An 18,708-nucleotide genomic window follows, 5' to 3' on the forward strand; every position below is an offset into this window, starting at 1 on the left:
TATATATATGCAACTTGTATTAAAATGGTAATTTTGAATGAAAATAGGACCTACCAAAGTAACCGTAGAAAATAAAAGGAACCATGACAAACATTAAAGATACCGACACTGTAGTCAAAAACCTGCTAACAGGAAAACTACACTACCAGACAAACTCACTGGAATAGTTCATTCCTATAGCAGTCGAACTCTTCCAGTAAGCAGAAGAAGAGAAATACCCTCAAACTCTTTTATGAAGTTGGCATGACCTTGATACCAATCTGACAAAGGAAGAAAGGAAATACAGTCAATTTCATTCATGATCATAGAGGGACAAATGCTCCCAAACAAAATATTAGCAAAGCTACGTCCCACAACATATAAAAAGGATAATACATTGTCATCAAATTGGCTTGATCTCAGGAATTCAAGCCTGATTTAATATTACAAATCAATTATAATTCATCAAATTAACAATCTAGAGGAGGAGAGCAATATAGTTATATCAATAAATGTAAAAAGACATTTGATAAAATGTAATATTCTTTTATGATTAATAGGATAAAAACACTAGAAAAATATAAATAGACAAGAACTTCCTTAATAAAAACGTACCGGAAATATAATACATAGTGGTGTAACTTTAAGGATTTTTGCATTACTCTCTTCAACATTTGACTGAAGATCTTAGCCAACGCAGAAAGACAATAACGAGAAACAAAAAGTAAAAGGTATGACAAAGAAGAAACCAAAACTCTTGGTATTTGCAGTTCATTTGACTGTGTGCACAGAAAACCCCCAAAATATGCAGATAAATTATTAGGATTAATAAATGAGTTTAGCATGTTTGCTGAATATCAATCAAAGCACACACATAAAGTACATTTTTTCATATAAGCCTCAAACAAAGTGAAATTTAAAAAGGAAATTTAGGGGTGTCTAGATACCAGTGGTTGAACGTCTGCCTTTGGCTCAGTCATGATTCCAGAGTTTTGGGACGGAGGCCTGCATTGGGTTCCCTGTAGAGAGCTTGCTTCTCCCTCTGCCTATGTCTATGCCTTTCTCTGTGTCTCTCATGAATAAATAAATAAAATCTTTAAAAAATAAAATAAAAAGTAAATTTATATGCTGTCAATAAATATGATGTTTTTAGGACTAAGTCTAAAGAAAGCAAACAAGACCTTTCCAGAGAAAATTATCACCCTTAGAGAATGGTATAGATTGGAGGTCTTCTTATATGATATTTTACTGCCTTAGTCTTCTCTGGCATCTTTAGCCACACAATAAAATTTTGTTGAATTCTAATCATGTACTGGTAACTATCAGCCATCTATCAGCCATTGAGATGCAAAGATAATTTCACTGACTCCTTACTCTCCTTTTGTTCTTACATATCTACATTTACAGATGTAGATATATTATTACTTTTTCATAGTTAGAGTGACTTTGTAGCTTTTGAGATTTGAAATAATACAATTTGATCTGAATGGAAAAAAAGGACTAGAGTGTAAGCATCACTCAAGTAAGCATCGTATAGAAACTTAATTACAGGGGATCCCTGGGTGGTGCAGCGGTTTAGCACCTGCCTTTGGCCCCGGGCGTGATCCTGGAGACCACTGAATGGATTCAACTGGATTCAATGGAGACCATTGAATCCCACGTCGGGCTCCTGGTGCATGGAGCCTGCTTCTCCCTCTGCCTGTGTCTCTGCCTCTCTCTCTCTCTCTCTCTCTGTGTGACTATCATAAATAAATAAAAATTGAAAAAATAAAGTTTAAAGTAAAATTATAAAAAAAAGAAACAATTACAAGGCATTCAATTTCCATAAACACTTTTAGCCTGCTTTTCTCTTCATATTGATCTTAATATTAAAATATTAAACTTGAGAAGCACAAAGTGCTTCTTCTCACCGTGGTTACCTATAAACTAGGTTGGATGGAACTGAAATTCTTGTCTACAAAATGGCAATTTCTTTTTGATGCATCAAAGATGTGAAGCCCAATCATAGATACACATCCAGCACATTACCTAAGACAAGGGCTATCTGAAAATATGTGTGCAATCTTTGAACTCTTTTCTGAGTTTTTTGTTTGTTTCATTTTGTGTTTAATTGTTCCAGCCTCATCATCTAGCTACTTTTGTTCTTTTTAAAGACAGCCTGCTTGAGTGTGCCTTTTTTCTTGAATGACACTAAAACTTTTGTTTTTTTCCCCCCACCCTGTTCCTCTCCTGCCTCCTCTCCAAATCTGCTGGTGTTTGTAACTCCTTTATTGTGGGTGTGGTCCTCTCCATCAGCCATGTGGGTAGTTGAACCAAAGTCACCTACCAACCTCTCTGCTGCCTTGTCCACCAGGAGACACTTCCAGGAATCCAGGTTGGTGTGTGGGGTGTGGGGTCCAGGGGATGTATGCAGCCAAGTCATAAACAGGGCCTCTTCTTTCATTCCAGCACCCCATAGGTTCCCCTGGGTTCCCAACTCTCGGATTTTGACCCTGACTTTCCAGGTTTTCTAGTTTATGACACTATTTCTGCCAAGCTCCAAACTGCTGTGCATATTACCTCTTTCTTACCATCAAATTTTACCCTTTCTATTCCCCATCCTTTTGGAGTCTTGCTACCTATTTTCATTTAAATTACTCTAAGGCATTCGTTGGGACTCCAGCATCAAGATTCAGTGGGTGGTAGAAATTTTTAATTAGACAAGGGCCTCATCCCTGAAATCACAAGAGGACATTGTTTGTCTATTCCACTTTCATGGAGGCCTGGGGCTGGCAGTGCATTTGGCTGAAGCCCCCCTCTTTCTCTCAATGGGACTAACCATCCAACCTGGTGCAGCAGTCAGAGACATCTCCTCTTTTGATCCTCACCCTTTGTCTGCAGTCCTCTTCTCTGGGGCCAAAGGTCCCCATAAAATGTGAGCATCCTAAATAAAATAGTTCTTAAGAAAGTTAGCATGTGACAAGAGCAAGTGGTACTATGTGAAGACAGCAGGGCACCTGGGAAAGAGCACAGACCAGGGATCTGGCTCACCTGGGTTTGGATCTCAAATTGTGCCTCTTAATTAGCTGTGTAACTCAGAAAATTCTAAATTTCTGAGTCTCAGTTTTATGAATATAATAGGCTAACATAACAGCACCTCCCTTATCCTGATGCCGTGAGGCTATGAAGTGACAAAGCTAAAGGTCTTGTCATAACAACTGGGTAGAGTGAATGTCAATGAAGTATACCTGTTAATATTGGCTGAGATTTTCTCCCTTCAATAGCAGCAAATCGTGAAAACTAAATAGTACTGGTTCCATTTGACAGATGAAGAAACTGAGGCTCAGGGAGGTTAAATAACTATTCTAAGGTCAAAGTAGTAAAAGTGACATTTGGGACCCAAATTCAGGTGTTCTGACTTCCACCATATAGTCATATTTTCACTATATCATATGACATAAGAAATTTCTTAGTTTTGGCATATTTATATTAACTGCTAGTCTTCTCATCTGGTATATTTAATGTGTGGACGTTGTCTCATCTTTTCATTTATTGTTGTGGTTTAAAATATTGCTATTATAATTTACATGAGTTTCATCTTAACAAAAACCACGACATTTGCCTTATGGTTTATATGGATTATTTCTAGCTATCTGATAGTTTCGCTAACATTTGTATTTCAGGAATGTAGTCTATCACAGACAAAAGCATGCAGTGAAAACTGAGAGACTCTCTTTCCTTTAATCTGACAAAGAAAAACTGCTAATATTTTTAAGTGGTGCCATTTATTGACCCTACCATATTTACTGAGCACTGACCAATTGTCAGGTGTTGTGCTAAGCTTTCTGTGAGTTCCATAGTGAATTAGATGGTCTTTTTTTGCCTCAAGAACTAGATAACAAATTTGGAAAGAAACTCTATAGCCATTTTAATTGATCCTGAGCCAGACTGTAAAACCCCTCTTCATTTGATATAAAATACAGTTTTGCCTTAAAATGGAAATTGATACATATTAACACTGATAGGCAAAGATCTCTTATTTGAATTGTGATTTCCACAGGTATTTTAACATGAAAAACCAACCCAGATCCCTGCATCAGTGGAGTTCATTGCCCTGCCCCAGTTCATGGCTGGGGGTGGGGTCGCAGGGAGGAGAGACACATAACAAATAATAAACAGTAAATGAATACATTCCGTTTTTTGTTAGATGATAACTGATACTGAGAAAAACAGAGCAGGATAGAGAGATTGGGAAGCCAGAGATAGCTCTGGGTGGCAATTGTAAACACAATGGTCAGGGGAAGTCGTATCCAGAAGAGGCCTTCAAGAAAGACCTGAAGGAGATAATAAAGTTAAGAGTGCATCTCTCCAAGAAAAGAGCATTCCGGGCTAGGGAAGACACCAAGAGAGCAGTGCAAGTGAAGACTGAGAGGGAAAGCATAGAAGACAGGAGGTCCCAGAGGTGACAGGGAGTTCAGGCATTAGGGTCTCAACAGCCCATGGCAATGACTTACAGCTTTCCTGGAAGTGAAAGGCAAAGCTACTGCAAAGTTTAAGCACAGAAATGACCCAAGAATAACATTTTGTGTTCAACTGTGTTCATTTAATGGAGCAACATTTTCCTGCACCATTTTTCTTGGGAGGGAGAAGAGACATTATCTTAATGTTTGCATACTAAACCCATCAGTGTATCTATTGATGAAGATACTACTTATTTTCAGCTTTTTCTATTAATAACATTGAGTTGAATATCTAAGTAAACACTTTATCTTGCTATCTTTGCTCTAGAATAGATTTCTATAAAGGGCATTCTTTATGGGTGTGCAGGTATGCAAGGATAGAAATCATGAAAAACATACCCAGATTGTTTTCCTTAGCAGTCATTTGAGTTTATATATTCTCAGAAGCAATATGCATTATATCACACATTGGTATTTTTTTAAAAGATTTTATTTATTTGAAAAAGAGAAAGTGGCACGGGTGAGGGCAGAGAGAGGGAGAAGCAGACTCTCCACTAAGCAGGGAGTTTAATGTGGGGCCTGATCTCAGGACTCTGAGACCATGACCTGAGTTGAAGGCAGGTGTTCAACTGACGGAGCCATCCAGATGCCCTTATATCACACATTGTTTTAATCAACAGAATAATATATCAATTTTCCTAATTTAAGGAAAATTAGTCAAAATTCAGTCACTCATTTGTCAAGAGATTCCTTAAAACCTACACTTGACACAACAATCACTAGACACATCAGAATGACACATACCTGTTCTCCATATACAGTTATATATTTTCTTATCTTTACTATATTAAGCCCCTTTACTTCATTATTCCATTTTCATACACTGACTTTTTCTTAAGATTTGTTTCTTTATTTGAGAGAGACAAAGCATTGAGAGGGACATGAAGAGGGAGAGAGAATCTCAAGTGACTCTGCACTCAGTGCAGAGCCCTACAAGGTGTCAGGATCCATCTCATTTCTGAGATCACGACCTGAGCAGAAACCTAGAGTTGGACACTCAACTGACTGTGCCACCCAGACACTCCTTAATATAACTGACTTTAAATATAAATGACCAGCATACATGGTTCGAGTCAGGATCCCATCCCTCTAGTAACAGTTAGTTGTTTAATTCAGTTTCATGATGTGATGATGTTTGTGATAACTGAAGCAGGGCTCACTCCATTGAAACCTAACTCCCAGTATCTTCAGAAGAAAGGGTTTCCCAAACAAATTAAGAGGGCAAACAGAAATACAGAGGGGAAAATATAAAATGCTAGAAAAATTGCTCTTAATGAATTTATTAAGGTAATATTTTTTCATCTAAAGTAACATTTTAGCAATACAGCTACTTTTCTCTAGAAATGTTTTCAATTCAGATTTTCACCAGTATTGGACTAGTCTTCTGTGAGCTTTTCAGCTTTGTTTCAATTATCTGGATGTTTTCCCATGTTGGTAGATATAAAACTGCCTGCACGGGTCACATCTTTGTACAGTTTTAGACTACTTGATTAAATTCTGTGTTTGTTTTTTTTTTTTTTTCTGGATTTGAAAAAACCTTAGTTATTCTTCATTTTATAATCTTGTGATAATAGTTAAAAGTCAACATAAGTATGAAAATCATTACTGTATATATTTTCAAACCCAAGTCTGAGAATAGAAAAGAGAAATGTCACTGTAAGGAGTATTTATGCATTTATACAAAAAGCCTGCAGATGTTGTATTTAATTTAATATAAAAAAGTGTATTGAGGGGTGTCTGGGTGGCACGGTTAGTTAAGCCTCCAACTCATGGTTTCAGCTCAGGTCCTAATCTCAGGATTGTGAGATTGAGCCTTGCATTGGGCTCCCTGCTCAGAGTGGAGTCTGCTTTATTTATTTATTTTTAATATTTTATTTATTTATTCATGAGAGACAGAGAGAGAGAGAGGCAGAGGGAGAGACACAGGCAGAGGGAGAAGCAGGCCCCACGCAGGGAGCCCAATGTGGGACCCGATCCCGGGACCCCAGGATCACACCCTGGGCCAAAGGCAGGCGCTAAACTCCTGAGCCACCCAGGGATCCCCTGGAGTCTGCTTTAGACTCTCTTTCCCTCTCCTTGTGCCCCTGCCTGCTGTACACAGACACACACTCTCTCTCCCTCTCTCAAATAAATAAATAAATCATTACAAAAAATATACTGGTGACAAAGCTTCTCTTGTAATCTGCATTTTATGAATGAGGAAACCAAGGCTTAGAGAGGTTTCAGTAACATGTCCAATTCTTGTTTCCTTTTTTAGAGAGGGAGGGGGGGATGTAGGAGGGGCAGAGAGAATCTTAAGCAGGCTTTCCACCCAGTGCAGAGCCTGATGCACGGCTCAGTGTCACAACCCTGAGATCATGGTCAGAACCGAAATAAAAAAATCAGACACTCAACCAACTGAGCCATCTAGGCATCCTGCCAATTCCATCTAGCTAGTAAGTGGTAGAGTGGCAGCTGGAATCTGGGTTTCTCAAATGCCAAGGCACTGGGCTTTGGCTGCGTGAAGACTCATTTGGATGTCATGGTCATAGAAGCAAAGGATTAGATGGAATATGAGAGGTCACAGAAGGAAAGAACATGATATACTGCTAAGAGAAGCCAGTGAAATCTCAGATCAGTTATTTATAAGTAAATAACTGAATTCTATTATATTAACCTCTAATCCTTGATTTCTCATCTATAAAAGGGGTATAATTAAAAGACTATGTAAAATATTTCTTAGAGCTCTAAGCACCCATTGTGCATGAAACGATAGTAATTGTTTTTAAAAGTAAAATAGGGAAGATTTTATAATAGCACTTGGACAGCTGGTTTGGTGGAAGAACAGAAATACTTGAGACCTGGGATGGTTACTGTAGCATATATTCTGAATGTATCTGAAAAGTCTAGATGCAGCAGAATCCAGTGACATATATAAAATGTTTTGATCACGGAAACAAATAAAATTTAAAACTTTTTTTTAGAAACAAAGCACTTAGGGATAAATACTTCAACAGGAAGCATCTAATAGTCTTTGCGTATAAATACATATTCATGAAACACTAACTTAGCAACAGCGATATGTACTTTTTCCCTCACATTAAAATAGTCTTTGCAAACACCATTTGCAGGATATTTGTCTTGCAAAATTTCCCTATAGCCCTCATTAACAAAAGAGAAAAAAAAAGATTCTAAGCTATCATGCTATTTTGTTTGATTCTCTTTTCTGAACAAGAAGATATAGTTTTAAAATGAGTTCTTGGGGTTTTGGTGGAGCTTGAGATTGCAAAGCAGCTTTTTAAGCTTTTTAAGGTCCAAAGCTAAAAAACTCATAGTAGTGATTTAAAATCATGAAGACATTATTTGCTATCCCCTCTTTTCTTAGAGATAATACATGGATTTGCAAAGCACAGCATTTGACACACAGGAAACTTCAGTATACTTATTTTCTGTTACACATATTTATTACCAGTAGCACTATATTGAACCGTATATGCCTTTTCCTATATAAATAAGTTCACTATCTGATTATCTTTTCCACTGTAATTTGCTTATTTTGCGCAGTATCCATATATGATGAGGTTTATTTTCACTGGATATATCTGATAGATTCAAGAGTTGCCTGAATGAAGTCTCTTTTGAGTTATTTTCAATATAATTTCTCAGGATAAAAGATTTCAAAGCAGCCCCGGTGGTGCAGTGGTTTAGTGCCGCCTGGAGCCCAGGGCGTGATTGGGAGACCTGGGATCGCGTCCCACGTCAGGCTCCCTGCATGGAGCCTGCTTCTCCCTCTGCCTGTGTCTCTGCCTCTCTCTCTGTGTCTCTATGAATAAATAAAATAAAAAATCTTAAAAAAAAAGATTTCCGCCCAACTAGTACTGAAAATAGAGAAATCGCTAGCCATTGGTGTTTACAAATTGTATCCCAAATGAATTAGCTATGCTATAATCATATGTCTTCTTTGTTTATTTTTTTTAAAGATTTTATTTATTTATTTGAGAAAGAGAGAGAGAGTGCATGCACAGGTGTGCCTGCAGGTGAGAGGGAGAGAGAGAGAGAGAGATTGAGAATGAGCAGGGGTGAGAAGCTGAGCAGGGAGTTCGACACTGGGCTTGATCCTGGAATTCTGGGATCATGACTTGAGCCAAAGGCAGATGCTTAACTGACTGAGTCACCCAGTCACCCCTGTTTATGTTTTTTTTTTTTTAATTTTTTTATTTATTCATGAGAGACACAGAGATAGGCAGAAACATAGGTGGAGGGAGAAGCAGGCTCCATTCAGGGACCCCAATGTGGGCTTTGATCCTAGGACTCCGGGATCATGCCCTGAGCCAAAGGCAGACTCTCAACCATGAGCCACCCAGGCATCCCATGTTTTTTTAAATTATGGGATTAAATCAGAGTATAGCTAATATGAAGCCACTATTTCTGCTAAGAATAAGCTACTTGATTTATGGTTAATAATGAATGAATTGTTTATATTCTACTTATTGTCTTTTGATAGTACCCAGACTTAGGTCTGCAATAAGTTTCACTGATCTGAGGACACAAATGATAGTGAAGTGTGTCAATGATCTTATTCCAAAAAGAAGTAATCTCCACTCTTAGATAATCTATCGCAGTTTTTTGTTACATTGTTAAAATGTTCTTTCTTTGAAGAATTATGGTGAAAGCAGAGGTAGGAGTTATTTTTAAATGTTTTTATTGGGAAAATAAAAGAATGGCCACTTTATAATCTTATTTCTGTTTTTATTATTATTTTACTGGTCCAGAAGATGGGAAAGTCCGGAATTCACCATTCTATAGTTACTCAGTTGTCCTTAAATATTGAAACAGGACACTTAACAGTGTTTCTAAATATTTTCAAAATTTGGATAGTTGTTTCCTCTGATTAGCATACTGAAATCTTAAGAATTAATGAGTGCCATTAGGTCTTTCAGTGACTAATGAACTGTGACATATTTCATTTGTATGAATGGCATGATATGAAAATCATGCTCTTATGTCTCCAACCTAGAAAAGAAAAACATGAGTATAGAAACAAAAAAGCAAGAAAGCAAGCAAGCAAGAAAGAAAGAAAGAAGAAAGAAAGAAAAAGAAAAAGGAACTTCATACTTAGGAGATAAAAGCAGAGAAGGAAAAAAAAAAAAAAAAGGGCAGCCCAGGTGGCTGAGTGGTTTAGCACCACCTTTAGCCTAGGGCATGATCCTGGAGACCCCGGATCCAGTCCCAAGTCAGGCTCCCAGCATGGAACCTGTTTCTCTCTCTGCCCCTGTCTCTGCCTCTCTCTCTCTCTTTCTGTCTCTCATGAATAAATAAATAAAATCTTTAAAAAAAAAAAAAAGCAGAGAAGGAGCAGAACAGTACACATTATAAACAAAAACTTTTGCACCAAACACTTGCTGAAAATGTGAGACAGATTTTATTTGAGCTACTGCAGTAGGGGAGAAAGAAATCAGTATAGAACTGAGCTCAACTCCAAATACAACAGGAACAAATGGGGATTTATAGCCAGTAGGCGGAGTGAGGGCCTGGTCAGTGTACTAAGTGGACATGACTGAAGACAGGGGATCCTTGCTAAAATGGCCTAACTGTTCTTGCTAAGGCCATCCAACATAGCTATCAAGGGTGAGGGATGAGGATAGAAGTCAGTGGTGGGGTGATTCCCACTAAATGGACTGAGCAGGATTCTTTGCTAAAAACTGGGCTCGAGGACCAAGGGTAGGGCTGCAGTTCAAGGTCAAGATCTGGTTGAAAGAATGCTTAGAGGCTAACTAAAGATTGGTTAAAGAGAGAGCCTTTGGCGCCTGCCTTTGGCCCAGGGCGCGATCCTGGAGACCCGGGATCGAATCCCACATCGGGCTCCCGGTGCATGGAGCCTGCTTCTCCCTCTGCCTATGTCTCTGCCTCTCTCTCTCTCTCTGTGACTATCATAAATAAACAATAAAAAAAAAAAAAAAAAAAAAAAAGAGAGAGCCTTTGTCAGTAGATGAAGATAAGAGAAACGAACACACCATGTGATTTTTAAAAACACATCAGTTTTTGAAAGACTGACCTAAACCCCTGAGCTTCGCATAACATGTTAGCCCTTTCAGCTGAGAGTAAAATAAGGACATTCACTTGAGTGCGGTTCCGTTTTGAACCACGTGAAGTTGTTTTTTAACTTCCTCTAAACTCTCAGTTGTGGTATGTCATTAAATTGAACTTAATGAGACCATCTCAATTCCTTCTTAAAGATCTCCTCTGATAGATGTAAGTTTTTATTTTTTTCTCCAGTGTTGAGATGCAAGGATTTAGTATAAAGCTCAAGAGTAAATATCCTTAATAGGATAGAGATAATCATAGGAATGGTAATTACTCCATTTTACTGAAAACATTCAATAAGTGGGCAGGAGATAAGAATGAATTTTACCTTTTAGAATCTGCTAAGTTTAACTTTACACTTTGTTTACTTGACATTTAAGCAACAATAGCAGCAGGATCCCATTTCATTAGAGCTATCCTGGGAAATTCTTTAAATGATCTCCTCAGATGCAGCTGATCCCACCATCTGTCACCACTGCAGAAAATTTAGCATTGATTTCAAACACTCTTTTGTGCATAATCTTTTGATGTCAACCAGGATGCTCAGAAAGACAAGAAAAAACATTAATAAGTACTAATTCAGCGTCTACCACTGCCTGGTTCTACATCCTAACAGGTCCCTGTTCTTTCAGTATTTACAACCTCAAGGGAAGATAGACAAATATTACAAAATTATTTGCCATTTGCCAAGTGCGGTAATAGGACATGATACAGGGTGCTGTTGAAACACACAGGAAGAGTGTCTGTCCCACTTCTTGCGCTAGGGTAAGATTGGGAATATGGGGAGTGGTGAGAGTGTGAGTGTGTTTGTGTGTGCATGAGGCATTGGAAATACATGGGAGATGAGACGTGGCCTCCTTGGGGGGAAGGAAGGTGCAAGAAGTGATTTATAAATGGAGACCCAGGAGGTAGAGTAGATATTATTCAGAAGGAAGGAAGGGGACTGGAATGGGTGTTCTTAAAAGAAGAAACACTATGCGCAAGGATTCAAGGGTAAATGGGAATAAGTACTTAATTTAACATGTCAGAGAAATGCTTCTCAAATTTTAATGGGCATGTGAATCCCTCAAGTTGGATGTTAAATGCAGATTCTGATTCAGTAGTTCTAGGGAGAGACTTGAATTTTTGGGCATCTAATTCTTGCACGTAAGCAATATCAATGCTGCTGGTTCACAGACCAAACTTTGAGTAGCAACATACAGACAACTTGACTTCCAGTAACTGGACACTTCTCTCTCCAGAGAAGTCACTGAATATTCCCGAAGCCATTGTCACTACTGATGGTGACCTACTTATTCACACTGTGTGAATCCTTAATGATGGCACTGTGGTGGCAACTCAGCACATCATTCACATATTACATTTTCTGCAAGGGAGCCTACTTCTCTTCCCATATTTTTAAAGTCACTACTTCAAATTCTGCTTTTGTACCTTCTTTTCCTTCTGTTCGTTTCTCTTGATCTCTTGATCTACCTCCTCATTGAAACACATTTAGCAGTTTCAGCATGAAACCAGCCTGAAAGGATGTGCTTAAGAAATATTGTCAACATTTGTCAAAATCAAAGAAAACGTCCCAGGGAAGAACTTACAGCCTTCCCCATTAGGAACAACTTAAAGGCTGTACTGTATCTTGACAGCAGTTCTTTTAATGTCAATTTGAACTCATTTTAATAAACGCACGAGTCTCATGTTACTGTCTCTGCCTCATCCCCTAAGAGCCAATGTTCTGCTTCTCCAGAGACCAGGGACAGCATCTTTGCAGATACTCCTAAAATTCCATCTCCATCCCAAAGGCATGGGAACAGATTGGGCTAGGTTAAAGTCACTTACAGGGAATTCACACCCAGGTCACATGTTTTAAAAGAGAAGCCTCTCTACATATAGTTTTGTACATTAAGCATCATCAAATTGATTTATAATGTGTTTCTGGGGACTAGAAGTGGCTTTTGCTTTGAATATTGGTGCACTAGAACTGCATCTCCCTTGTCAGGTAATGCACTGATTTTACTCCTAGTAATGTGAGTCTAATATACTGTTTAATCCTCATAATAATAAGTAAATACATATATACATACACACATATATATTCACATATATATTTAAGATCAATTTCTGTATTAGTGCTATATAGACTTAACATTAGGACAAATGGAGTGAACCTTACAGGCAAGCAACACTTTTTTTTTTTCCAAATTTTTCTTTCAAATTTTTATTTAAATTCTAGTTAGTTAATATACAGTTTAATACTGGTTTCAGGAGTAGAATTTAGTGATTCAGCATTTACATATAACACCCAGTGCCCAACCTAACAAGTGCCCTCCTTAATTCCCATCACCCATGTAGCCCCTCCCTTGACTACCTCCCCTCCATCAACCCTCAATTTATTCTCTATTTTTAATAGTCTTTTATGGTTTGCTTCCCTCTCTCTTTTTGTTTTCCTCCTTCCCACATGTTCATCTGTTTTATTTCTGAAATTCCACATATGAGTGAAATCATTTGTCTTTCTCTGGCTGACTTATTTTGCTTAGCATAATACATTCCAGCTCTATTCACACTGCTGCAAATGGCAAGATTTTATTCTTTTGATGGCTGAGTAGTAGTCCATTTCAAAATTCTTCTTCACCATCAAAACCACAATGAGATACCACCTAACACCAGTGAGAATGGGGAAAATTAACAAAGCAGGAAACCACAAATGTTGGAGAGGATGTGGAGAAAGGGGAACCCTCCTGCACTGTTGGTGGGAATGTGAACTGGTGCAGCCACTCTGGAAAACTGTGTGGAGGTTCCTCAAAGAGTTAAAAATAGACCTGCCCTACAACCCAGCAATTGCACTTCTGGGGATTTACCCCAAAGACACAGATGCAGTGAAACGCCGGACACCTGCAACCCCGATGTTTCTAGCAGCAATGTCCACAATAGCCAAACTGTGGAAGGAGCCTCGGTGTCCATCGAAAGATGAATGGATAAAGAAGGTGTGGTTTATGTATACAATGGAATATTACTCAGCCCTTAGAAATGACAAATACCCACCATTTGTTTCGACGTGGATGGAACTGGAGGGTATTTTGCTGAGTGAAATAAGTCAATCGGAGAAGGACAAACAGTGTATGGTCTCATTCATTTGGTGAATATAAAAAATAGTGAAAGGGAATAAAAGGGAAAGGAGAAAAAATGAGTGGGAAATCTCAGAAAGAGAGACAGAACATGAAAGACTCCTAACTCTGGGAAATGAACTAGGGGTGGTGGAAGGGGAGGTGGGCGGGGGATGGGGGTTACTGGGTGACGGGCACTGGGGTGGGCACTTGACGGGATGAGCATTGGGTGTTATTCTATATGTTGGCAAATTGAACACCAATAAAAAAGAAATTTATAAAAAAAATCCTTCTTCACCTTTATCTCCAACTGGGATCTCAAAATCATCTTAAAGGCCGATGGGCTTTCATACCAAAGTATATGTGGGTAGACTTGTCATTTCTTCCTTCCACTAAACCAACTTAGCAGTTCTGAAACTTTTTTTATGCATTAAAAATTACTGTAGCACCTTGTCTATTTGCAGTCATATACAGTGTGCTTTATGGGGAAATGAGGAATTTCCATAGGTGTTCTTTTACTTTTTTCTGTGTTCCTATTAACTCTTACTTTGTACCTAACTAACTCTCCCCAAACAGATGTAATTCCCCTCTAGAGCAATCAGAGATTATCGAAGCCCCTTTTCTACACTGTTTTATATCAGCTGTGTCTCAATCTTACTTCTCAACCTGCTTCCTTCTCACTCCTAAGGTTGCTAATCCTGTAAAGAGAAATGGGAGCGGTCCTAACCCTGGAAAATACAATTTCCTTGACTCATGAACCAAATTATTGCAGATCCAAGTTAGCTTGGTTTATGGTTTGGAACCTAACAACGATAAATATTTAACATTTGGGTGAAAACCCAATTCTCCTATGGCCAGGAAAGCATTCAGAGGGGCATCTGCAATTGAGTGTAAGGTACAGTTACATTTAAGTGGTAGCTAAAAAGTTGCAGGCCCCACGTTGTGAGATACCTATAAAAATAGGGCTGAAACCTCATGCTTTCCATGATACTTTATGAGTATTTCTAGAGCCAGAAAGGACCACAGACTTTACTGCCAACATTAATTTATAAATTAACTAGGCAGCAGAATAGTTAGGGATCTGGAGCCAAACCTCCTTTCCTTCTTCATTCCTCTATCTTTTCCCAGTTAAACAAAGATAACATGACTGCTCTCCTTTCATTTAAATTAAGCTCATTCTAGTCCTCAATGTGTCAATTACTCAGAAAATAATACATGCATTAAACAAAACAGATTTTACTTGAATTATTCTGTGTAATTTTTACCTGAATCTGTGATTTGTTACATACACCATTAGCCATCATTTAAAAAAAGCCATTCATAGTAATTAATAATGGAAATGCTAACAGACTACATTTATGTATTTCCATTTAATTGCAATATAATGGAAGTTGACTAATTTAGAACTTAAAACATAGAGTTATATATTAGTTAAAAAAGCATTAACTGACCTTCTATTTGCTGTTTCTTTGAAGAGATTTTGTTTAAGTGTTGGCTTGATAATTACATAAAGAATTATGAGATCACATTCCAAAAAAAATGTATTTTGAGGAGTTGTATATATTCTATGTGATCAAGAACAACAAAAATAAAATACATAGACTTCAGATACCCATACATTTTTTAAAAGATTTTATTTATTCATGAGAGACACGGGGAGAGACAGAGAGAGTCAGAGACACAGGAAGAGGGAGAAGCAGGCTCCATGCAGGGAGCCTGACATGGGACTCAATCCTGGGTCTCCGGGATCAGACCATGGGCTTAAGGTGGTGCTAAACCACTGAGCCACCCAGGCTGCCCCCATACATTTTTTTTTTTTAATTCTGAATTTTTCTTGTTTTCAGAAGAGAAATCCTTAGGAATCCATAAGATCCAGAGGACTTTTTATATTTCAATTAGGTTGAATTCAAAATCTCCCAGTTATATCATGAAAAGCAAGAGTGATAATGATTTCAATTAGACATAAGGCTTGGAAGGGAGTTAAATCTAGAATTTTGGAGACAGAGAAGTTAAGGTAATGCTTCCAGGTACAGAGATAGAAAGAGATGACATGCCTTTTCTAAAGTCTACGTTCTGTTCATGACACTGTCCTTCCTCCTGATTAAAAGTATGTTTTGTCACTTGTTTTAAGAAATAAGATGAATATTTTACATTTTTAATTCTGAGCAGAATTAATGTGGCATTCTAAAAGCATTATTTGGGTAAAGCGTTATTTGGGTTTTAAAACTGCTTGCTTAAGAAAAACTGGCAGAGCTGGAAGTCAGGCAGATGCACCGTGTCCATGTAAGCACCGTGAGAAGTCACTGGCTTGCAGTTTCCTGTTCCCAGGAGAATAGTGCATAATGACTTCACCAATTGCATGAGTGAAGCCAACAAAGACATGTCATCAGGATTTGCAGAGTTCCGTACCATCTGAAAAGAGGGTTTTGGTAAGCCACATCATGTTACTTCTGTTCTATGGAGATGACTCACTGGAATGTGTTTTCTTTTGTATTTTGGGGACAAGCAGCAATTTGGAGTCACCACTGATGTACGAGGTTTCAGCGCCACAGCAGGGCAGCGCCAGCGGCAGCTTGAGAGGCAGCCTGGGTAGCTCCATCACAGCGTGTAAGAAGGTAACCTTGCCTACCACTACTCTCTTTTCCCTGATTGAACTTGAACACTAGTGTCATTTGAGTTTCTAAGTACCTGTTCTAAAGCAGAAAAAACAAAACAGCAAAAACGAACAACGGAATGGCCCACAGTTTGCTTGCCTGGTTAACCTCTGATGCCACTAAAAATGTAATTCATGAAAATGATCAGAAAACTCAAGCAGTTCAGATCGGTATGACTTGAAAAGGATAAGCCTGAAGTGCTTTTCCATCAGCGCTTCCACTTCTTCCACTGCCTCTTTGCAAACTTGGCCGTGGGTAATAGCTTCTCGGATCTCCTTTCTTCTGTATCTAAGAAACATTCATGGCTCTTCTCCTTCTGATATTTTCTTAAAGAGGAAGGTGTGCTTGGCTTATTTTATTATGAGAAGCAGAACTGCATTTCCTAGAATGTAGACATTAGAGCTAATAAACAAATTTTGCTTTAACACGCTTGCTGAAAGGTGTCATTTGAACAGCATAAATTTATCTACTTCATTTTTCAAGCCCATCCAACTTAAGGCCCAGAAACTTAAAACAAAATGTCTGATTTCCCACCTAAAGCTTTTGTCACTATTTGCTACGGAATTCCAGAGGAGAATGTGTTTTCTTTCATCCAATCTTAGAAAATATCATACTGCATTATTTCATTAATTGTTTGAAAAAATGTTAAATTATAAAAATTACTTATAGGTGTAAATCCAGATAGATTCTATTACTAAATATATTTTTAGTATGTGTATATATAATTTATGTATACATAGTGTTTTTTATGTATGCCTATATGTATTTATTGATTGATTACTACACCCAGTAGTAATTACTACACCCAATTAAGCAGCCTTATTTATTTTCTGCTTGTGTGATATTTATATCATTTTCAAGTACTAATGAAAATGACACATACCTGTGTTAGAGAACATATATTGATTGTAGAAAAGTAGCATTAAACATAATTTTATAGTGTGCCTGGGTGGCTCAGTTGATTGAGTGTCTGCTTTTGGCTCAGGTCATGATCCTGGAGTCCCAGGATCAAGCCCTGAGTTGGGATCCCTGCTCAATGGAGAGCCTGCTTCTCCCTATCCCTCTGCCTCTCCCCCTCCTCATGCATTCTCTCAAATAAAGAAATAAAATCTTAAAAAAAGGCATAATTTTACAAAAGTATTTGCATTCATACATTCAAAATCAAACATAAAAATAAACCAGTTGGGGCAGCCCGGGTGGCTCAGAGGTTTAGCACTGCCTTCAGCCCAGGGCCTGATCCTGGAGACCCGGGATCGAGTCCCATGTCAGGCTCCCTGCGTGGAGCCTGCTTCTCCTTCTGCCTGTGTCTCTGCCTCTCTCTCTCTCTCTCTCTCTCTCTCTCTGTGTGTCTCAAGAATAAACAAATAAAACCTATAAATAAATAAATAAATAAATAAATAAACCAGTCTAATCAGTTAAAGTCTCTAATTATCATGTGTTATATGATCTATTATTCTTTCTCCTCCTCTACAATTCTTATAGAAGAGTCAGTGATATGAAGGTCTGTTTTTAATGCAGAAAACTGAGGTTCTATAATTCAAAATAATTTTGAGTTACGTATAAGAGAGGTAAAGCTGCAGATCTTCAGGTCTTGCAGTATGTTCTATTCAACTTTGAAATTCCAAATTATAGTCTTCACTAGATGCTACACATTTCACAAAGCTAAATGATTTTTCATTTATTCTAATTTTTAAATAACTCTATTTCTACTGATTAGAGTCCACATGGTACTTAAGTTAAGGATTGAAACCAGACTGCCTGAATTTGACATCCAGTTCAATCATTACTAGTTGTGTTATCTCCAGCAAATTATCTTACCTCTTCATGCCTCAATTTGCTCATCTGAAAAAAGGTGACAGGTGAGGATCAGTGAGTTAATAGACATGAAATATTTAAAAAGGTGCCTGGCATACCATAAGCACTTGAAATAAAGATTATCTACGAGTAACATTATTCTACAGAATAATTTTTCAATAAGTACATGGTGCCAGAAAATAATTCAATATATGCATTGCCATGCTGAGAGAGTTAGTACTTTATGATCTCTTGTCCCAGCTACATTTTTTTTTTTCTGGGAAAAGAAGTCATCATTTTCATTTCTTAAAAATTGTGTCTGGAAATTACTGAATAGAGTCTTTGGTGCTCATGTCTACTCAAAAAATTAAGACTCAAACTCAATCATTTATTATATGTATAAATATCTGTGTGAATATATATTAATTTAAAATTTTAAACATAATCATACTCATACTCCAACCATTTCTGAAGCTATTAGTAGGTTGAACCATATATAATGTCCTTTTCTACAGATTAGAAATTATTAATTATAGGCAATTTCATATGGTGAAAAAAAGATTTGAATGAGTTAAGAGGTTATCCAACCAAATTTAGGAAGGCCTGCTACAAATTAACACAGGA

The 18,708-nt window shown here is 37.7% G+C and overlaps 1 protein-coding gene across 7 annotated transcripts in view; it reads left to right on the plus strand.

The window, feature by feature from the left end:
- Positions 1-18,708, plus strand: part of SPHKAP (SPHK1 interactor, AKAP domain containing) — a 169,947-nt gene that overhangs the window by 22,314 nt on the left and 128,925 nt on the right. For 5 of the 7 annotated variants that reach the window (XM_072719325.1, XM_026006315.2, XM_026006316.2 and 2 more), the window contains exon 2: positions 16,146-16,251. In XM_072719325.1, the coding sequence (XP_072575426.1) occupies positions 16,165-16,251 (87 nt within the window). In that variant the 5' untranslated portion in view covers positions 16,146-16,164. Of the gene's footprint in view, positions 1-2,274; positions 2,354-16,145; positions 16,252-18,708 lie in introns of all 7 variants that reach the window. The other 2 variants (XM_072719322.1, XM_072719324.1) reach the window with 1 other exon arrangement.

This window comes from Vulpes vulpes, chromosome 9, assembly GCF_048418805.1.
Source record: "Vulpes vulpes isolate BD-2025 chromosome 9, VulVul3, whole genome shotgun sequence".
Classification (NCBI taxonomy): domain Eukaryota; kingdom Metazoa; phylum Chordata; class Mammalia; order Carnivora; family Canidae; genus Vulpes; species Vulpes vulpes.